This window comes from Procambarus clarkii, chromosome 47 (genome assembly GCF_040958095.1).
Source record: "Procambarus clarkii isolate CNS0578487 chromosome 47, FALCON_Pclarkii_2.0, whole genome shotgun sequence".
Taxonomy (NCBI): Eukaryota; Metazoa; Arthropoda; class Malacostraca; order Decapoda; family Cambaridae; genus Procambarus; species Procambarus clarkii.
This window is the reverse complement of record NC_091196.1, coordinates 21321169-21341210: the sequence shown is the minus strand read 5'-3', so window position 1 is coordinate 21341210 and position 20042 is coordinate 21321169. Positions and strand designations below refer to the sequence as shown.

The window sequence follows — 20042 nt, the reverse complement described above, 5'->3', positions numbered from 1 at the left end:
ACGGGCTTGGAGCGTCCTCGGGCCGTGTCCCTCACATGCATAGGTGATGCCCCGTCTTCCCCTCTCCCTTCTCTCACCTGTTGCTCTTGTTGGGCGCGCTTCTCCCCCACTCCCCGCCACCTGGGACACGTAGGGGGGCGGACAGTGTCTCGGAAGCACTTCAGATGATTCACTGAGCCTTAGGTGAGCTCAAGGTCAGTGTCAGGCGAGCACAAGTGAGAATTAGGCGAGCACAAGTGAGAGTTAGGCGAGCACAAGTGTGTCAGGCGAGCACAAGTGAGAGTTAGGCGAGCACAAGTGTGTCAGGCGAGCACAAGTGAGAGTCAGGCGAGCACAAGTGAGAGTTAGGTGAGCACAAGTGTGTCAGGCGAGCACAAGTGAGAGTCAGGCGAGCACAAGTGAGAGTCAGGCGAGCACAAGTGAGAGTCAGGCGAGCACAAGTGAGCGTCAGGCGAGCATAAGTGAGCGTCAGGCGAGCACAAGTGTGAGTCAGGCGAGCACAAGTGAGAGTCAGGCGAGAGCAAGTGAGAGTCGGGCGAGAGCAAGTGAGAGTCAGGCGAGCACAAGTGAGAGTCAGGCGAGCACAAGTGAGAGTCAGGCGAGCACAAGTGAGAGTCAGGCGAGCACAAGTAAGAGTCGGGCGAGAGCAAGTGAGAGTCAGGCGAGCACAAGTGAGAGTCAGGCGAGCACAAGTGAGAGTCAGACGAGCACAAGTGAGAGTCAGGCGAGCACAAGTGAGAGTCAGGCGAGCACAAGTGAGAGTCAGGTGAGCACAAGTGAGAGTCAGGCGAGCACAAGTGAGAGTCAGGCGAGCACAAGTGAGAGTCAGGCGAGCACAAGTAAGAGTCGGGCGAGAGCAAGTGAGAGTCAGGCGAGCACAAGTGAGAGTCAGATGAGCACAAGTGAGAGTCAGGCGAGCACAAGTGAGAGTCAGGCGAGCACAAGTGAGAGTCAGGCGAGCACAAGTGAGAGTCAGGCGAGCACAAGTGAGAGTCAGGCGAGCACAAGTGAGAGTCAGGCGAGCACAAGTGAGAGTCAGGCGAGCACAAGTGAGAGTCAGGCGAGCACAAGTGAGAGTCAGGCGAGCACAAGTGAGAGTCAGGCGAGCGCAAGGCGAGAATTAAACAATCACGAGCTGCATTAGACAGTCATACGGCGAGTGTTAAATGATAAAAATGCGGGAAATAGATAAACACAAGACGTCGGACGATCAGAATGCGAAAACGCTCTAAGACCGCGTCACGCGCTGGGCTTGTGAAGAGCTACAGATGTCAGAACGTTCGTCCTTCTCTCTCCGGCCTGGCTCATGAATGATGGTGACAAGCCGTAGTTGTTTTCATTCGGCAAAATGCACCTAAACCTTTGACCTTTGCGTGTGCTGGCGTGGCTCCATAAAGCAGAACCATCCAGCAGGATGGGTAAGGGGGACCAACCCACCGGCGAGCACAGCAGGTTAGCAGGGAAGCAGGCAGGTCAGTAGAGGAGCCGTCACAGGAAGCCTCGTAGGACACAAATTAAGAGCCACCAGTAGACACAGTGAAGTAGCTGGTGGTAGTGGTGGTAATGGTGGTAGTAGTGGTGGTGGTGGTGAGGATAGTGCCTGTGGCGGTGGGCAGAAAGGATAATTAGACCTTCTCTCTTCCATCGCGACTTTGGGGCTGGGAAGAGCCAGAGGGATGTGTTGGGAGGCATCATTATATCAACTCCCCCACTCCACCACATCCCCCCTCCCACCACATTCCTCAACCATTAAGAAGTGAGGTATCTCTCATATTTATTACTTTATTGAAATAATGAGGTATCCGCTTTATTCACACAAGCCTGTGTGACGCTGGAACACCTCTCCACAAGCCTGGATGACGCTGGAACACCTCTCCACAAGCCTGTGTGACGCTGGAACACCTCTCCACAAGCCTGGGTGACGCTGGAACACCTCTCCACAAGCCTGTGTGACGCTGGAACACCTCTCCACAAGCCTGTGTGACGCTGGAACACCTCGCCACAAGCCTGTGTGACGCTGGAACACCTCTCCACAAGCCTGTGTGACGCTGGAACACCTCTCCACAAGCCCGTGTGACGCTGGAACACTTCTCCACAAGCCTGTGTGACGCTGGAACACCTCTCCACAAGCCTGTGTGACGCTGGAACACCTCGCCACAAGCCTGTGTGACGCTGGAACACCCTCTCCACAAACCAACACCTTCCTGATAGGCCATCAGTGCGCATCGCCGAGGCGCAGCTGACGTAATTGAATCGGGAGCAGGTGTGTTACCTGAGAATAGAAAACCAATCACGGCTGTGACATCGGCAGGTATATAGCCCGCCGCCTGGGTTGCTCCAAGAGCTACGAGGCCTGCCCAGGCTACAGGGAGCCTCCGCGTAGCCTCCAGGCTACAGGGAGCCTCCACGTAGCTTCCAGGCTACAGGGAGTAGCCTGAGGGCTGGCTGCGGTTTTCAGATTCATTTGGAACATTTACTAGAAAGAATGAATCTTGATTCATTGAAGGCCAGGATTATAAAATATAATTTTGTTGTCATACCGAGGAGACGAGGTTAGTCTAAATTGGTGATGGTTTCTCAGTTCCTTCCCTCCCTATTGATATTTTCCCAAGATGCAGCCCCAAAACAGGTGTCTAACACCCCCAGGTACACCTATTTCACTGCTAAGGTAGGCACAGGCATCAGGCGAAAGAAAACGTTGCCCAAACGCTATGTCTCCTCAACGCGGGGAATGATGGTTCCTGGGATGCACCTTCTGCCGGAGGAGGGTAATTTACCATTCTCCGGTTCGATCCCCAGCTTACCATAGGCGCCATGACGATAATGGAAGGCTGAAGAGAGGCAAGAAAGTGCCTTACAATTTTAACGAAAATTTTTTGTTTACGTACTAAGTGCCTTACAATTTTTTACGAAACTGTAAACCGTAAAATTTGAGGTGGTTTAGGGAGATTAAGAGCACCGCAATATCGACTTTTTTTGTTTTGTTTGGGGGGGATTAATGATTATGGGCACCGGTACATTAGGTGAAAATAGACCAGGTTCTGACGCCTTTGGTCAGGCTAAACCACTGTATTTTTCACGGAGGGGGATCAGAGAAAACGGGACAGGGGGTATCACACAGAAGCGAGAGGGAGAGATGCAAATTAAAAGATGGATTGAAAACCAAACCAAAAGATGAAAGATATTTTAGAAAGGGAAGAGAACAGGTACTTTCTGATGCTATCAAGTACTTACGCAAATAAGTACTTGCTTAAGGAAGCAGGACCGTTCCCATTCTTATCCTCATTATTATCCTCTTCTTGGTTCCAAGGGGTTGTCATAGCCAGGGGGTGGTAATGGGGGACGAGCTCCCATGACCTATAAAATGCTCCTATACGGCATGCGTCTCCAATAGCCTCTGACAACCAAGTCCAACTCCTGGCCTGCCCGGGGGGCTTAGTCTTTAATCAAGTCCAACTCCTGGCCTGCACGGGGGGCTTAGTCTTTAATCAAGTCCAACTCCTGGCCTGCACGGGGGGCTTAGTCTTTAATCAAGTCCAACTCCTGGCCTGCACGGGGGGCTTAGTCTTTAAGTCCGGCGGAACTGCTTTTACCGACAGAAGGGGCGAGGGCGTGCCTCTGGCGCCTTAAAACCAGCTGCTTCGGGTAGATGGGACTCGATAGCCTGGGAAGGCAGCCCATCTAGGGGAAGGGAAACCCTGATTTTAAACCTCCGCTGCCTTGCGGACATACCCCTTTTTTGGGAAAGGCTTCAGGAGTCAACCTCGAGGAAAAATCCGGAGTTGGAGCCCCTAAGGCAGTTCGTTGTTGACGTCGACCTCGTTCTGGCAGCTCCTGCGACGTTGCTGGAACCATGTGTATTGGCATTTGCCTTTCTATTGGATAATTTCAGCAACGTGGAGAGGGGGAGCTGTTGCATGTGTAACAGCTTCTCCTCCATATCTACCTACCCAGGCTTTGCGCCCTGTCAGGGCGCAACTCCATAGTCTTAGACTGAAGGATGGCTACTAATATTATCCTCTTCTTACATCCCATCATTACACCCATCCTATCCTACCTTTTGCCTTGCTCTTACCTTCCTCTAGGAATTTCTTCCTCCTCTCCTCTCTCCACCTCTCTCTTTTTTGCCTTACTTAATGCCTGTGCATTATAAACCCACAGAAATTGAGTTACTGCATTTACGGGCTCACTATAGCCTATGCTACATGGACATTTTGTCCTGAGTAACTAAATCTAAAATAACAACACCCTCGCTCCCCGCCCTCTGCAATATGGTATCTTCAGGCCACAACGTTAGGTTAAATATCCCGAAAGGAATCCACAGGGGAAAATAGCAGTCTGGTTTTTACATAGACTACGTCAAGGGGAAGGGAAGGGAACTTCGAAAGCGCCAAGCCATTACGACTATATAGCGCTGGGAAGGGATAAGGATTAGGGAATGGACGGTGGGGTGGGGGGGGAGGGGGGAGGAATGGTCAAGGTTACAGATGCAACTGGGAAATGGGTGACCCCCAGAGAGTGGAAATACATCTTCTACCAAACAATCACAGACAAGCTACTACTTGACTATCTCCTGGAATGTGGAAGCAACCAACGACCTTAGAAGAGCTTTAAGAGTCCCCTGAATCTTGCAGTAACCAGCCCGAAGCCATCAACACCGCCACTCCTCTGGACCAAAAAAAGGTGTCCAGCAGCTGGACGCCCTCATAAATACTGTCATGCAGTATCCTCCCCCCGCGATAACAGCCACATAGTAAGGACTGACTATTTAACGCGACCTCAGCACACACAGTACATTCACTCAAACAAATCCACCACTTACGGGCTATTCATGCCCGTGACACCTCTTGGGTGGCTTAATCTTTATCAATCAACCTCCCATTTATCACAATCGACTTGATATTGGTCCAAGACACACCGAAACGTCGTCGTCTCCTATGTCCAACCACTTGGGTCGGACGGTAGAGCGACGGTCTCGCTTCTTGCAGGTCGGCGTTCAATCCCCGACCGTCCAAGTGGTTGGGTACCATTCCTTCTCCCCCCGTCCTATCCTAAATCCTTATCCTGACCTCTTCCCAGTGCTATATAGTTGTAATGGCTTGGCGCTTTCCTCCCTGATAGTTCCCTTCCCTTCCTCATCTTCTGGTATGTGGTTTGGTCTTGATACTTGATACTAGCAAAAGTACTTACACCAGTACTTCTGATACTTGCAAGTAATTACACCAGTACTTCTGATACTTACGTAAATACTACCAAGTACTTACAGAAGCACTTCTGATACTTGCAAGTGCATACGCAAGCACTTCTGATACTTGCAGGTACCTTGATACTAGCAAGTATTCAAGCCTGTACTTCCTATACATGGGGGAAGACTGGCCACAACTCCCTCAAGACATCTACACAACCTCGCAGCGTATTGAAGTTCATTAACCGTTTCCTAAGAGGCCAACACAGCCGCCATGATTGAGGAAAGATGCACCGGTTTCGTAAGAGGACCGGTAAATGCTTGATGAATCTCTAGCCACCCCCCTGTGTCCATCCTTTTCGACTCTGCCCTCTCGACCTCTTCTGGGATTCGAGTCCCCGTGTTGGCGATGGGTCATATGGTGAAGCCCAGCACATAATTCACGTCCCAGAACACCCACGCTACGAGGTCAAAGGGTTGTACATAGGTCACGGCAGGTGTTGCAGAGCATGACGGGTGTTTGAAGGTCACGGCAGGTGTTTAAAGGTCATGTCAGGTGTTTAAAGGTCATGACGGGTGTTTGAGGGCCACTGCAGGTGTTATAATGCGAGTGAGGGTTCATTTCGCGCGCTCAAAAGCAATGTAGGAAAAAGGGTGAAAATCCAATCAGTTCAGCAGGATGGTGGGAGGCAGGCATGGATCCCGCCCCCCCTCCCCTTTCATAGCCCCATTCTCCCCCCCCCTCTCATAGCCCCCTTCTCCCCCCCCCTTCTCCTACTACACCCCCCATCACCCCATCACCTAGGCCTCCAGGAAAGGCGGCATCCACCCATCATGTCTTCTCTGCTCCTGGATACAGCAGACCCTCGACACTGTAACCTCCTCTCCCCCTTCACTGCCCGGTAATGTACACCAATCACCGCGATCGTTATGTCTTTTGCTGATTGATTGATGAAGATTAAGCCACCCAAGAGGTGGCACGGGCATGAATAGCCCGTAAGTGGTGGCCTTTTTGAGCCATTACCAGTATCAATAGATGATACTGGAGATCTGTGGAGGTGCGACTGCACAGTCACACCTCCACAGAGACGTGACTGTGACTGAGGCGTGGCGTGACGGAAGATGTCTCCCATGTGTCTTTTGCTGTTGTTGACCCAGAACGCTGGATCGATCCAGCGTTCTGGGTCACCCCAGACACGTGCCATACCCTGGACGCTCGTTCAATCCCACCACCCTGCTCCATTTTTTTGTTAAATATATAACTTCTTACTTACGAAACAGATAATAAAGTAAGGGAGTTGTATATATTTACGCATCAGTATATAAATGGATATAAAACCATTTTTTCCCTTGTCTGTGTACCGTTGCTTCTGGAATGTTTATAAAAAGACATTTATAAGGATAAATCTCAATCCTTAGCGAGATTGTAACACCTTTTAACTGGGTTCAACAGCTGGTGTTGTTCCCCACTGTTTCCCGCCAGCTGGCTCTACCTACCACCTGTTGAGCATGTGCAGCGAGGCTGTAACACCCTCTGGCTGGACTCAACAGCTGGTGCTGGTCCTAGTGGACCCTCCCGGCAGCTGGCTCCACCACCTGTTGAACAGGCAGGGCGCGGCAACAGGGCGAAAGTAAGCAGATTGTCCGCCTTACTGAGGCTTTCGTGAGGGGAGACGAGGGCAGTGAGGGGGGTTTTATCTCTTACACCAAGCTCCGTTCCCCTTGTTGTGTGTGTGTGTGTGTGTGTGTGTGTGTGTGTGTGTGTGTGTGTGTGTGTGTGTGTGTGTGTGTGTGTGTGTGTGTGTGTGTGTGTGTGTGTACTGTGTTTTGCTGACTGTATACACACACAAATATGTCTGAATCCAAGAAGAAGAACCAAATACTGTATATATATATATATATATATATATATATATATATATATATATATATATATATATATATATATATATATATATATATATATATATATATGCAAACAAGCCTGAATGGTCCCCAGGACTATATGCGACTGAAAACTCACACCCCAGAAGTGACTCGAACCCATACTCCCAGGAGCAACGCAACTGGTAACTACAGGGCGCCTTGATAATCCGCTTGATGATGGTCAAGCGGATTAAGGCGCCCTGTAGTTACCAGTTGCGTTGCTCCTGGGAGTATGGGTTCGAGTCACTTCTGGGGTGTGAGTTTTCAGTCATATATATATATATATATATATATATATATATATATATATATCTTTTACGCCTGTGTCTAATTAAGGCAAGATGCCTTGCCTAATTAGGCTTAGGCAAGAAGCTGTTTTTTTAAACACTACGATGACTCTTCTACACACACACACCTACCTGGTGCCTCATCAGGAGAAGGAAGCAAGACCTTCACCTGATACTCCTGTTCACCTAGCAGTAAACAGGTACTCGGGAGTTAGCTGCTATACGGTACACATCTAGACTGCATCTAGATGTGTACCTAGTGATGTATAATCAGAATCAATAATGATGTATAACCCAATAATCAGAATTTGCACTTAACAAAACAGTGTAATTGTAAAAAACAAACAAATTATATACTTGGTTGTCGTTAAGTCCTTCTGACCCGCAGAAGGCCGCGCTACCTAAAGAAAATGCAGTCAATCTAATTATGGTGGAAATTAACTTAGTTGCTCATTAGAAAAATCTAAAGTTCTGGTGTGGAATTTAGTGAAACTGCACTAAATATATATATACATATTGGCTTGGGGACTATTCAAGCTTGTTCGCATATATATTTATATTATATATGAAAGAAAGAGAGAGAGAGAGAGAGAGAGAGAGAGAGAGAGAGAGAGCTAGCTCGAGTTATATAACAGAAAATGGTAAGTGCAATAGAATAAACAAAAGAATATCGATGCCTAAGAACACCTGATATTACAAAAAGAAAACGAAGCTGAACAACCAGGGAAAACCATTATAAGTGTGACCATTAAATGAGGCAAGCTACTGTAGGAAGGAGGGAAGGGGAGAAGAGTTAATGTGCATCAAAGAGAGGAGGAGGAGGGGGGAAGGAAGAGGAGGAGGGAAGGAAGGGGAGGAGGAGGGAAGGGAGGGGAGGAGGAGGGAAGGAAGGGGAGGAGGAGGGAAGGAAGGGGAGGAGGAGGGAAGGGAGGGGAGGAGGAGGGAAGGGAGGGGAGGAGGGGGAAGGAAGGGTAGGAGGAGGGAAGGAAGGGGAGGAGGAGGGAAGGGAGGGGAGGAGGAGGGAAGGAAGGGGAGGAGGAGGGAAGGAAGGGGAGGAAGCGCGGGAAAGAGGGAGGCGAGGGTAAAGCAATTCTTCACATGGAAGACCATTTCTCGCCGTCGGACGATTGATCGCAAGCTTTGGAAATATTGCCGGTGCGTTACTCACTTAAAGACGACCTCGGCATGCCCTTCACCAGTCCTTGCTGGTGCCCCTTCCCAAGTCACCATGCACCTGCCTCCCTTCACCAGTTCACTATCATGCCCCTGCCCCCTTCAGTTCACTATCCTGCACCTGCCCCCTTCACCGGTTCACTATCATGCACCTGCCCCCTTCACCAGTTCACTATCATGCACCTGCCTCCCTTCACCAGTTCACTATCATGCCCCTGCCTCCCTTCACCAGTTCACTATCATGCACCTGGCCCCTTCACCAGTTCACTATCATGCCCCTGCCTCCCTTCACCAGTTCACTATCATGCACCTGGCCCCTTCACCAGTTCACTATCATGCACCTGCCCCCTTCACCAGTTCACTATCATGCCCCTGCCTCCCTTCACCAGTTCACTATCATGCACCTGGCCCCCTTCACCAGTTCACTATCATGCACCTGGCCCCTTCACCAGTTCACTATCATGCACCTGGCCCCTTCACCAGTTCACTATCATGCCCCTGCCTCCCTTCACCAGTTCACTATCATGCACCTGGCCCCCTTCACCAGTTCACTATCATGCACCTGGCCCCTTCACCAGTTCACTATCATGCACCTGGCCCCCTTCACCAGTTCACTATCATGCACCTGGCCCCTTCACCAGTTCACTATCATGCACCTGCCCCCCTTCACCAGTTCACTATCATGCACCTGGCCCCCTTCACCAGTTCACTATCATACCCCCTCACAGTGCTTCAACATAAACCACAATTCACATTGCACCATCAGCATATGATCCGTACATCACATTCCAGTTATTCATCACCATATATTAAAGACCACCGCCTTAACTTGCATTCAACCAAGCGAGGTGACTTCCACCCACTAGATAACAAGCTGGGTTCCTGTAAAAAAAAAAATCTCTTACGGGCTATTCATGCCCGTGCCACCTCTTGGGTGGCTTAATCTTTATCAATCTGTAAAAAAATAAATGAATCTGTTTTGTGTGTGTGGATCGCATCCCATATTGGAGTTGGAAAACATGACTTTGTAAATCGATTGGTCAATGAGGCTTGCAGGAAAGAAAACACTGATTATGACTATCTAATGCAATTATTAGAAACATACAAATTAAAGAAATTACTTCAAATTTAGAAGAACTAAGAAATGCCCAGAGACCTGAAAGCTGCAGTATTAAAAGCTGTGAAAACTTTTGTAATAATAGGTATTTGTATGGTCAGCACAGTAAACGGACCAGGCAATGTGATGTAGTCATTGCGTGAATTCGCCTTGGTTATAGACACATCTGGCAGGTTAGTGAGGCTGAGCCACTACCAGAATATTCAGATTGTAAACTCTGTGATAAACCTTTAATGCATTCACTAGAACACTATATTGTTGAATGTGAAACCGTAAAAGATTTTAGACCTCCTGGCCTATTGTACCACCAACTGTGTAACTATTTCATTGAATCTGGCATACTGGACGACATCCTAACAATTTATCCAAAATTTTCTTGTTCATTTTAAAGAATGAAGAACAATTTTATTTATATATTTTTAAGCTGCATATCTCATGAACTCATCCCTGCCCTTCTGTGGCAGTGCGCAATAGAAAGTTATACAGTATTTACATATTCGTACATTGAAACATTGATTGTAACCATGATATATATGTGCTACAGCCTACAGTTCAGACCTATTGTCTTGTGTATGACCCTCTGTTCTGTGTGACAGTGAATACCAGCATTATCCTCACTCTAATAAGACTTAATTAAATTCCTCAGATTAGGCAAAACTGTAAATAAATTTTGTTAACAAAGATATTATTAATAATAATGAACCTTGATGCTCAAACCAACAACCACTTAAATCTTTGTTTAATGCAAATAACCTACTCTTCTTTCTCCTAGTTGGGATGTTAAGGTGTATTTACACAATTAAACACACTAGCGTGAAATATCTTTACGAAAATCATTACAGCAGGACAGGGGATCGAACCAGCGACCCCTATCCTAAACCTGGATATTTAATGCCACTATAACCTTCAGAAAATGGAAACATTGGATAGGAGCAAAACAATCTTCCAGAAAAGTTCGAACGATATTTTGAGTCGTGCGTAAGCATTTTCATGCATAAAAAAGGAGGGTGAGGGAAGGGGGGGGGGAGAGGGCTGGCGGCTGCATTAATGAGCATTTGATCTGGATCGTTAGCGATTCAGGGAGTTGAGTTTATTGTAATAATAGGTTTCTTTGCTCTAATTAGCAAATGAATTATTAAATTATAATTATTATTCGCGTTACAATTTTCGCCGTTTAAATTTTACCGCTAATCATCATTTAATGTTTCAATTCTAAATCGTAATTTATTAACTCACAGCCTGTGTTACATTTCCCGTTGCTCATCAGCTGCTGTGTTCAACCTCAAACATGTGTTGCTAATCTCTCAAGAAGATCTCTTAGTGTTAGAAGAACTAAGAGTGTGACAACTCTTAACCCAAACTAGCCTAGCCTAACACAGCCTTGCCCAAGCAAATATATATATCCTATCCTAACGACATGGACAATTTTGAAAATAAGATTTTCGCAAAACGAAGCAGTTCGCTCTGTCGAACTGTCTCGTTTTGCGAATTGACCGGGTTGAGCTTTGGCTCTTTGGTCCCGCTCACGTATCAATGACTACGGGAGAGCTTTTACGGGCTATTCATGCCCGTGCCACCTCTTGGGTGGCTTAATCTTCATCAATCACCAGGGAGAGTTAGGTCTTGTCCTTTATGCCCCGCCTGGAGCCTTGCTGTACCTGTTGTGTACTAGTTTAACTATTCTGGTGTGGGAATTCTTCGTCCAATCAATTCTTTGTTACCAACGAGTCAAACATCAGTCTGTGGTTGGCGTTAATCATCACAGCACGTGCTGTGATCCCAGCAGTTGACCCGGGCTGCGATCCCAGCATCAGGTACGTGTTGTGATCCCAGCATCAGGCACGTGCTGTGATCCTAGCAGCAGGTACGTGCTGCAATCTCAGGAGCCTGGGTCACTAAACAACAGCCAGCGAGGGCGGCATTAACATAAACAAGAGCAGGAGGGTGGCTGCGTCCGGCGACTTGAGGGATGCCGGGTGGAAGGCAAGGCTCCCGAGGGCGGGATGACGGGTGGAAGCCAAGGCTCCCGTGGGCGGGATGACGGGTGGAAGCCAAGGCTCCCGTGGGCGGGATGACGGGTGAAGCCAAGGCTCCCGTGGGCGGGATGACGGGTGGAAGCCAAGGCTCCCGTGGGCGGGATGACGGGTGGAAGCCAAGGCTCCCGTGGGCGGGATGACGGGTGAAGCCAAGGCTCCCGAGGGCGGGATGACGGGTGGAAGCCAAGGCTCCCGAGGGCGGGATGACGGGTGAAGCCAAGGCTCCCGAGGGCGGGATGACGGGTGGAAGCCAAGGCTCCCGAGGGCGGGATGACGGGTGAAGCCAAGGCTCCCGAGGGCGGGATGACGGGTGAAGCCAAGGCTCCCGAGGACGGGATGACGGGTGAAGCAAAGGCTCCCACATCGCTGGAGGGCCCACATCCGTCCCTTGTCCCCTCCTCCTCCCACATGTATATACCCGTGTATCCTTATATACGCCCTGGCCATTCCCCGCTACTTCAAATCATCGGGCTGTATATCCACATGGATATACAAGGAGCCCGAGAGGGTCTTGGCCACCCCCTTACCCCTCCACATATCCTCACACATGGCTTTTGTTGACATTGTCATTGAAGTTATCGAGCTTTGTCTTGTGAGAACCACACGGGAAGACCCCGTCAGTCTGCAGATTTCGAATGCGAGAAGTGATAATGGAAGAAGTACCAAGGCAAGCAGGCTGGGTATGCAGAGCTAGAGTTCACTTCCCCGTTGTCAGTGATAGGTAACATGGTGGGGGGAACTAATGCCTTTATATCTATTTTCTGCTAAGGTTTCATAGAAGTATTTTTGATTCATGTTAGTAAGCTTTCCCTTCTCATTGCCTTACCCTACTAGTTTCCCCTGGGAAAAAAAGATCGTCTAATCGATTTACGACCTGATCCCTAATTACTGCTGGGGGAAGAGGTGGGCGAACAGATAAGGATTGGTTTCTAATCATCTCTCCCAGCCCAGGTCCTCGAACCCGGCCGAAACTGATAGCGAAACGTGAGAGGAATGCGCTACACAGCAATTTTTTTTTACGATACTCTACGAATCCGTTAAAATGCGACGTATTAGTAAAAATTACAGCACCGTAATACTGACGCTTTCTATGCCTCGGCTTAGATAGGTTAGGGGAGTTGCTTGGGTTCGTCCGTTTCTGGCTAAGGCTAAACAGTTTAATTTTTTACGGAGTGGTAGATTAGGAGAACGATCTGGTGCCATGGAGGCGAGCGTGGGGCAGGGGGGGGGGGGGGGGAAGGGGGGCAGTGCCAGTGGTGGTGACAAGTGAGGACTAGTGACTGCTGTCACGGCTGTCACTGATGACCTTTACACCACACACTGCAGTGCTGGCTTCACTCGCTGATTGGCTGCAGTGATTTACAACCCTCCCCCCCCCCACTCACGCCTGACCTGGGGTTCCAATCTGTGGCAGGGTGGGGACGATTGGCAATCATTCCTTCACTGTCTGCCCTTGTGTACGTACCCAACAGTAACTTGGGACCAGTCCAACCACTTGGGCTGGACACAGTAGAGTGACGGTCACGCTTCTTGCAGGTCGACGTTCAATCCTCGACCGTCCAAGTGCACCCATTATAGTTCCCCCTCCCCCACATCCCATCCAAAATCCTTATCCTGATCGCTACTAAGTCGTAACAGACAACCGCTTTCTCCCGATAATTATCTTACCTTGGGGCCTGAATGGCCAGCCACAGACTGAAGGCCCGCGCAAGTTGCAACCCTGCAAAAATTGGTAATAAAAAATTATCTTTAAGAATAACTAATTACACGACTGGAGAGCGTCCGTGACTGGAGTTACTCCTCTCTTAAAGAAAACGGAGGATTTCCAACTTAACTTGGTTGCCTATTATTGAGGAAACGAAGTTATCTTAAGTTATCTTGAGATTATATCGGGCTTAGCGTCCCCTTGGTCCGGTCTTCGACCAGGCCTCCTTTTTGTTACACTGTACCCAGAGACTCCTTTGACTGGGTCGGTCACGCGATGATATCTCGCTTCTTGCAGGTCGGCGTTCGATTCCCGACAGTCCAAGTGGTTATAGCTACCATCCCTTCCAAGTGCTACATAGTAGTTATGGCTAAACGATGCCTCCTGATAATTACTTTATTTTATAATGCCCAATAGGCTTATACAGCTCCCCCCCCCCATCCCCCCTGCCCAAGACTGCGGACTCACCGCCTTCAGAATGCAACCAGCAACAGTTGCCTAACTCCCGGGTACCTATGCAAGGTGAACGGATGCATTAGGTGATAGGAAACGCGCCCAACCATTTCCCCCTCCAACTCGGGATGCGAACACGGGATTCCCAACTGTGAGTCGAGAAGGAATCCAACTGTACTACCCGAGACCACGGGTACAAAATTATGTATTTCGTGACGAGAAATACATAATGACGTCATAATCAACATTTTGGAAGCACATAATTTATTGATTGATGTTGAAAATGTTGTTTCTGGGCGAGTTAATCTGAGCCGCACTTCCAGTGCTGGGCTCACGTGGAGTGAAAGGTCATGCACTCAGTCTACGTGAAGTTGGCTGTGGTCACGCACTCAACGCGAGTGAAGGCCCTGGTCACGCACTCAACGCGAATGAAGGTCCTGAACCACGCACTCAGCGCGAGTGAAGGCCCTGAACCACGCACTCAGTGCGAGTGAAGGCCCTGGTCACGCACTCAACACGAATGAAGGTCCTGAACAACGCACTCAGTGCGAGCGAAGACCCTCAACCACGCACTCAGCGCGAGTGAAGGCCCTGGTCACGCACTCAACGCGAATGAAGGTCCTGAACCACGCACTCAGCGCGAGTGAAGGCCCTGAACCACGCACTCAACACGAATGAAGGTCCTGAACCACGCACTCAGCGCAAGTGAAGGCCCTGAACCACGCACTCAGTGCGAGTGAAGGCCCTGATCACGCACTCAGCGCGAGTGAAGGCCCTGAACCACGCACTCAGTGCGAGTGAAGGCCCTGGTCACGCACTCAACACGAATGAAGGTCCTGAACCACGCACTCAGTGCGAGTGAAGACCCTCAACCACGCACTCAGCGCGAGTGAAGGCCCTGAACCACGCACTCAACGCGAGTGAAGGCCCTGGTCACGCACTCAACACGAATGAAGGTCCTGAACCACGCACTCAGTGCGAGCGAAGACCCTCAACCACGCACTCAGCGCGAGTGAAGGCCCTGAACCACGCACTCAACGCGAGTGAAGGCCCTGGTCACGCACTCAACGCAAGACCCTGAACCACGCACTCATACACTAAATTATGATCACATTAAAACACTAAACTCTTGATTATCTTAGTAATCTTGCTGGGAACATCGTGACGTCATGACTATATATAGGACCCCACTTGTTTATTGCGTATAAACTCTTATGGAGGCTTGGGGGGGGGGGAGGAGGGGGGGGGGGTGTTGCATGGGTGTGGTCTTCACTCACCCCCCCCCCCACCCCACACACACACTACTACACTAGTCCTGTTAATACTACTACTAGTTCATTAATCCAGTTATGACTAGCACTAGTCCACTAGTCCTGTGAATACTAAGTCCTGTGAACACTAAGTCCTGTACTATAATTATTACACCCTGTACTCTTTTTTCCACAATCTTTTGTTAGATTTTCTATAGCCTGTGCTTTTCCATAGGCTGTACTGCCTTTCCCATAACCTATACTCTCTTCCCCATTGTCTGTATTATCTTTCCCATGCCTGTACTCTCTTTCCTAAAGCCTGTAGCATCTTTCCCATAACCTGTATTATCTTTCCCATAATCTGTACTATCTTTTCCACAGCCCCCTATAATATTTCACGTAGCCAACTCACACACTGAAAATGCAGAAATGAATGGCTTTTTAACCCCCCTTTCGCAGTAAACATTTAAATGCTCTTCTAATCCTTCTTAAACAAATGAGATCTGACTTGGCTTTGTCTCATTAGGCTCTTTTAATTTGTTTTTTTCTGTCTCTTATGTTCCTAGATTTTTTTTTTCTCTTCTACATTTAACTTCTTGCTGTTTTCTTTTCTTTATTCATTTTTTACCTTGCAAATTTTGTTTAACTTTTTTGTATTTATACCTTCTTATTTAACCGTTTTTTTCCCATTCTTCCTTTTTCCTTCCCTCACTTCTAATCTTTCTTTCACTTTATCAGATTCTCTCCTTTTTCTCCATTTTCTTACCTTCTTTTCTTATTCTTACCTTCATCTTTTTCTCTCATTCATCTAAGCTTTCATTTGATTTTTACCTTCATCTTTTTCTTACAATCTCCTCACCTTTCATCTCACCCTCGACCCTTGAGTGCCTCCAGTTTTTCTGAAGGAACTGGGTTCTAGACTAATTGAAGCAACAAGAGACCATAGAGCTGCCAGCTTCCTTTTTTTTTTTTTGCCCGCCATCTGAGGAGCTGGAGGAACTTGACCTATAACAAACAATTTGCACCTTGCGTATAACTTAAGTTTGTAACTAAGTTTATATAAGACAATTGCAATATGTAAGAAGACCATATGTGCCAGCTCACGTGGGAGACCGACAAGGCTCCCCCCGGGTGCTGAATATCCTCTTCTTCGAGGCTGAGGCTCCCTACACACACACACACAAGCTTAGGTTATCTTGAAATGATTTCGGGGCTTAAGCGTCCCCGCGGCCCGGTCCTCGACCAAGCCTCCTTTTTGTTACAACCCCCCCCCCCCCAAGCAGCCCGTAGCAGCTGTATCTCTTTATTGCTAGGTAACAGGGGCATCAGGATGAAAGAAACTTTTTGCCCATTTGTCTCCGCCCCCACCGGGGATCGAACCTGGAACCTCAGGACTACGAATCCGAAGCGCAGTCCACTCAGCTGTCAGGCGCCCCTGACAGCTTGATGGTGGTACCCGCTATGGATTAGCCAAACTTCAGGTTTGTCATATAAAACTCTTTATCCACCCACTTGGACTGGTTGGTGCACCGACGGCCTTGGGTTCTCGCAGGTCACAGTTCGATCCCCGACTGTCCAACGTTGCTCATACTATTCCTTCACCCCCCAGTCTTCACACCCCAATTCTATTGTAACTTCCACGTGGTAGTTTATGGTAGTTACACTGGTTCAGCCTCCTCATAATCACCTTACCTTCGTTAAGCCATTCGTCAATTACAAAAATCCCAACTCAAAAATAAAATCAAATTAGATTACCAATTAGTGTGTGAGCAAATTAGGGCCTCGACCCGACGCTGCTGACGTCAGAGTTTACCAGTGTGTAAGCTTGACGTCTCTGAAAATAATGACATACTGGGTAACATACTGGGTAACATTACTGGGTAACATTACTGGGTAAAATAATGGGTCCTACATTTAAAATCCACTCCTAAGGGGTATACAGGGTCCAGTCGACGCTCACACGAGACGAGGAAACTCTAAAGCAGCCTCTGCTGGCCATCATCCTTCATAATTCAGTTTGTCTCGCGTTATAACTTGTGAGACGAGTAATTACCTCCACATAATGACTGTCGTCTCCAAGGCCTGACAAGAGAGAGAAGCCTCCGATACCACGCCAGCCTGATACTGAAGCCTCGTCTCCTATACCCTTCACACCTTTAAGTTTATAATTAAACTTAATATTTTGTTGTTAAACCACACAAGTCAAAAAAAAGCAAGCACACCACTTACCTCAGATGTTTAGAAAAATGCACTTGTCTTCTACGAGTAAGATAGTTGTTAGTTTATCACAGTATCTTGGAGGCCTGAAGATAGGGTGGTGATGGAGCGGCTGGCTGTCAGTCCGTGCGGCCTCGTCCACGGCTGCCACAACACTCGCCGCCTCCCTCACTCCCAACCCACTCACTCTCCCTCTCCACCTAGTCATCATTTACCCTTTTTCGGCTTTCATATTTTTCACGACGTCGTATTGACCTCAGTATCGCCTAGAGATGGGATACTTGAGCGTCTTATGTCCCTTCAGTGGACGGGATGTTAAATTTCAAAACTGTAGCGTAGATATTGCTAGGGGGTTAAATGGTGGGTGAGTGCGCCTGATGGCATCCAGTGAGCTCGATGGCGACTGGTTGGACGCGACCTCAGCGTTACGCAGGTGCAACCTTGCAATATTGGTGTGCATCTCTTACTAATGAACGATTCACACTCAGGGGGATCCCGGGTTCGATCCCGGGACGGGCAGAAATGATACCCGTAGCAGTAAACAGATACCAGAGAGTAAGGCAACTGTTGTGTGGCTTGGATGCTGGGGAAGACCTGTAGTTTGACCTTAAGTGCTGGCTGGCTTCCTGCCCCGAACAACGGGAATTATAATTGTTCTCGTGAACAATTATAATTGTTCTACATTAGTTATCCCCTCCGTGAGTGGTGGTGGTTGCTTTCCAACCCGTTCTCCTAATAGAACGTCGCATTTTGACGTATGCTCTAATTAAGACCAAAAATCGTCGTACTAGAAAATAGTAGCGGATAGCGAAATTGACTTACTTTCCCGTTTTCTGTTTTGGGTTCTCTGGTTGCTTAGGATAAGGGCACTTTAGTACGACAGTTTCTTGACGTTGGGAAACCTAAGGAGGACGGGGGTGGTTACCTTGCCTTGAGGTTACCTTGAGGTGCTTCCGGGGCTTAGCGTCCCCGTGGCCCGGTCGTCGACCAGGCCTCCTGGTTGCCGGACTGATCAACCATTGATCAGTCACATTTCACATTGTCACATTGATCAGTCACAAATGAAATTACATTTCATTTTGAACTGTGCTTAGAACAAGGCATAACTAGGCTTGGAGAGGGTGTTATAGGCTCTCAATTGACTTACACCTGTTGAGCAGTCTACTTCTCCCCCGCCCCCCTCCCATGCCTCTCCTCTTTTTTATGGAGCTAGCCTCAGGCGTCTGATCCAACCGTGCCTGGGGGTCGACCCTGTGACCAGGGTTCGCCCACACACACACCCTCTCAAGTCTCCCCATTCCTCCCCATTTCTTGTAACACACACACACTCTCCATCGCCCCTTAACCATCAAGCCCCATCACTGAAACCATTTTCACAACACAATCTCCTAACTGGCTTCCATCTTTTGACAGACAAACAGACAGATACATTCCCTCATACAGACAGATGGGGTACTCGACGGGGCCAGGTTTTCTGTCTGTCTGTTTCTCCCATTCTCTATGTATGCTTTCCGTTCTCTCTCAGTGGTCGAAAGATGCTCGAGTAATGGTGATCCAAGATTACAGATGTTGAATGAACGTTATTGAAGTTCAATTAACGTTATCGGCGTTGGATGAACGTTATTGACGTTGAATGAACGTAATTAACGTTGATCGTTGTTGAAGTTGAATGATCGTTATTGGTGTTGAATGAAAGTTTTCAGCGTTGAATGAACGTAATCTAAGTGTTACTTGTTTCTGTTTTACTTAGGCGGAGTGTGAGCATTTATGACTCGTATGGTCGCTTCAGTAAGATTATGCTCCATGTGTTTAACAACTTCTGCTCTGTTGAATCTAAGTTGAAATCTTATTGGGTTTATAACTGTGTTAGATAATGTTCCAGTGGTCTGTCGGGCATTTCTCCACAGTGCTAACATTTCCTCTCATTTTCTTTCACCTGTAAGCCTACTTCCCTTGCACATGGGTATCCAAGCCTGATGTGATGTAAGTGTACTTCTGTTGCTCCATTGCTCTCTTTCATCAAAATAAGTGGTTCGTAGGTGATTGAATTCTTGTACCAATCCACAGCGTCTGATGTTGCAACTGATGTGTTGTGGTCACTGTACATCATCTGCATTGCTCTATTTCTAATTACTTTCTTAATCTGTGATAGACTCTGGTATATAAATGTCTACATTTCTTCGATTAGTTGCAAGTTTTGCAGCTTCGTCTGCAATGTCATTTCCTATTGTTCCCACATGACTTGGCACCCAGTTGATCAGTACTTGACGGCCTTGATGTTTGAGTGTTTGCATTAATGATATAACATTTGTGATCAGATGGATGTTGTCACGTATGTGTTATTGTTGCAACGTTTCAATGGTAGTTCTCGAATCTGTATGTATGATAACAAGTTGTCGGTGTTCAGCAAGAGCATGTTCCAAAGCCTTTTGGATGGCTAACATCTCTGTAAAGTTGAACACCCATTTAAGAGCCTCCAAATATTTACAGAGTTTCCTGCTTTAACTGCAGCTCCGGTTTCTTGTCCTTGCTGGTCTACTGATCCATCTGCGAAGTATGTGAAGCTGTCAGATGCCAAGTTTGCTTCTATATGCATTGATGCAATATTACATAGCAGATCAGGCTTAGTCTGGTTCCTTTTTCCTTCATGACCCATAATCTTAAAGTCTGTTGGCAACGATTCCCAAGGGGCT

The 20042-nt window shown here is 47.9% G+C and overlaps 2 protein-coding genes across 6 annotated transcripts in view; both read right to left on the bottom strand.

Annotated features, from left to right (window-relative positions):
- The window catches only part of LOC123762929 (uncharacterized), a 105909-nt gene that overhangs the window by 18055 nt on the left and 67812 nt on the right, over positions 1-20042 (bottom strand). For 2 of the 5 annotated variants that reach the window (XM_045749730.2, XM_045749731.2), the window contains exon 1: positions 17362-17519. The exons of the other annotated variants lie outside the window; for them this stretch is intronic. The gene's annotated coding sequence lies outside the window, so the exon portion shown is untranslated. Of the gene's footprint in view, positions 1-17361; positions 17520-20042 lie in introns of those variants that run through there. 5 annotated transcript variants of the gene reach the window in all.
- Positions 11543-12088, bottom strand: LOC138350869 (uncharacterized). The gene has a single exon (XM_069302316.1). The coding sequence runs from the start codon at positions 12086-12088 to the stop codon at positions 11543-11545; it is 546 nt and encodes a 181-aa protein (XP_069158417.1).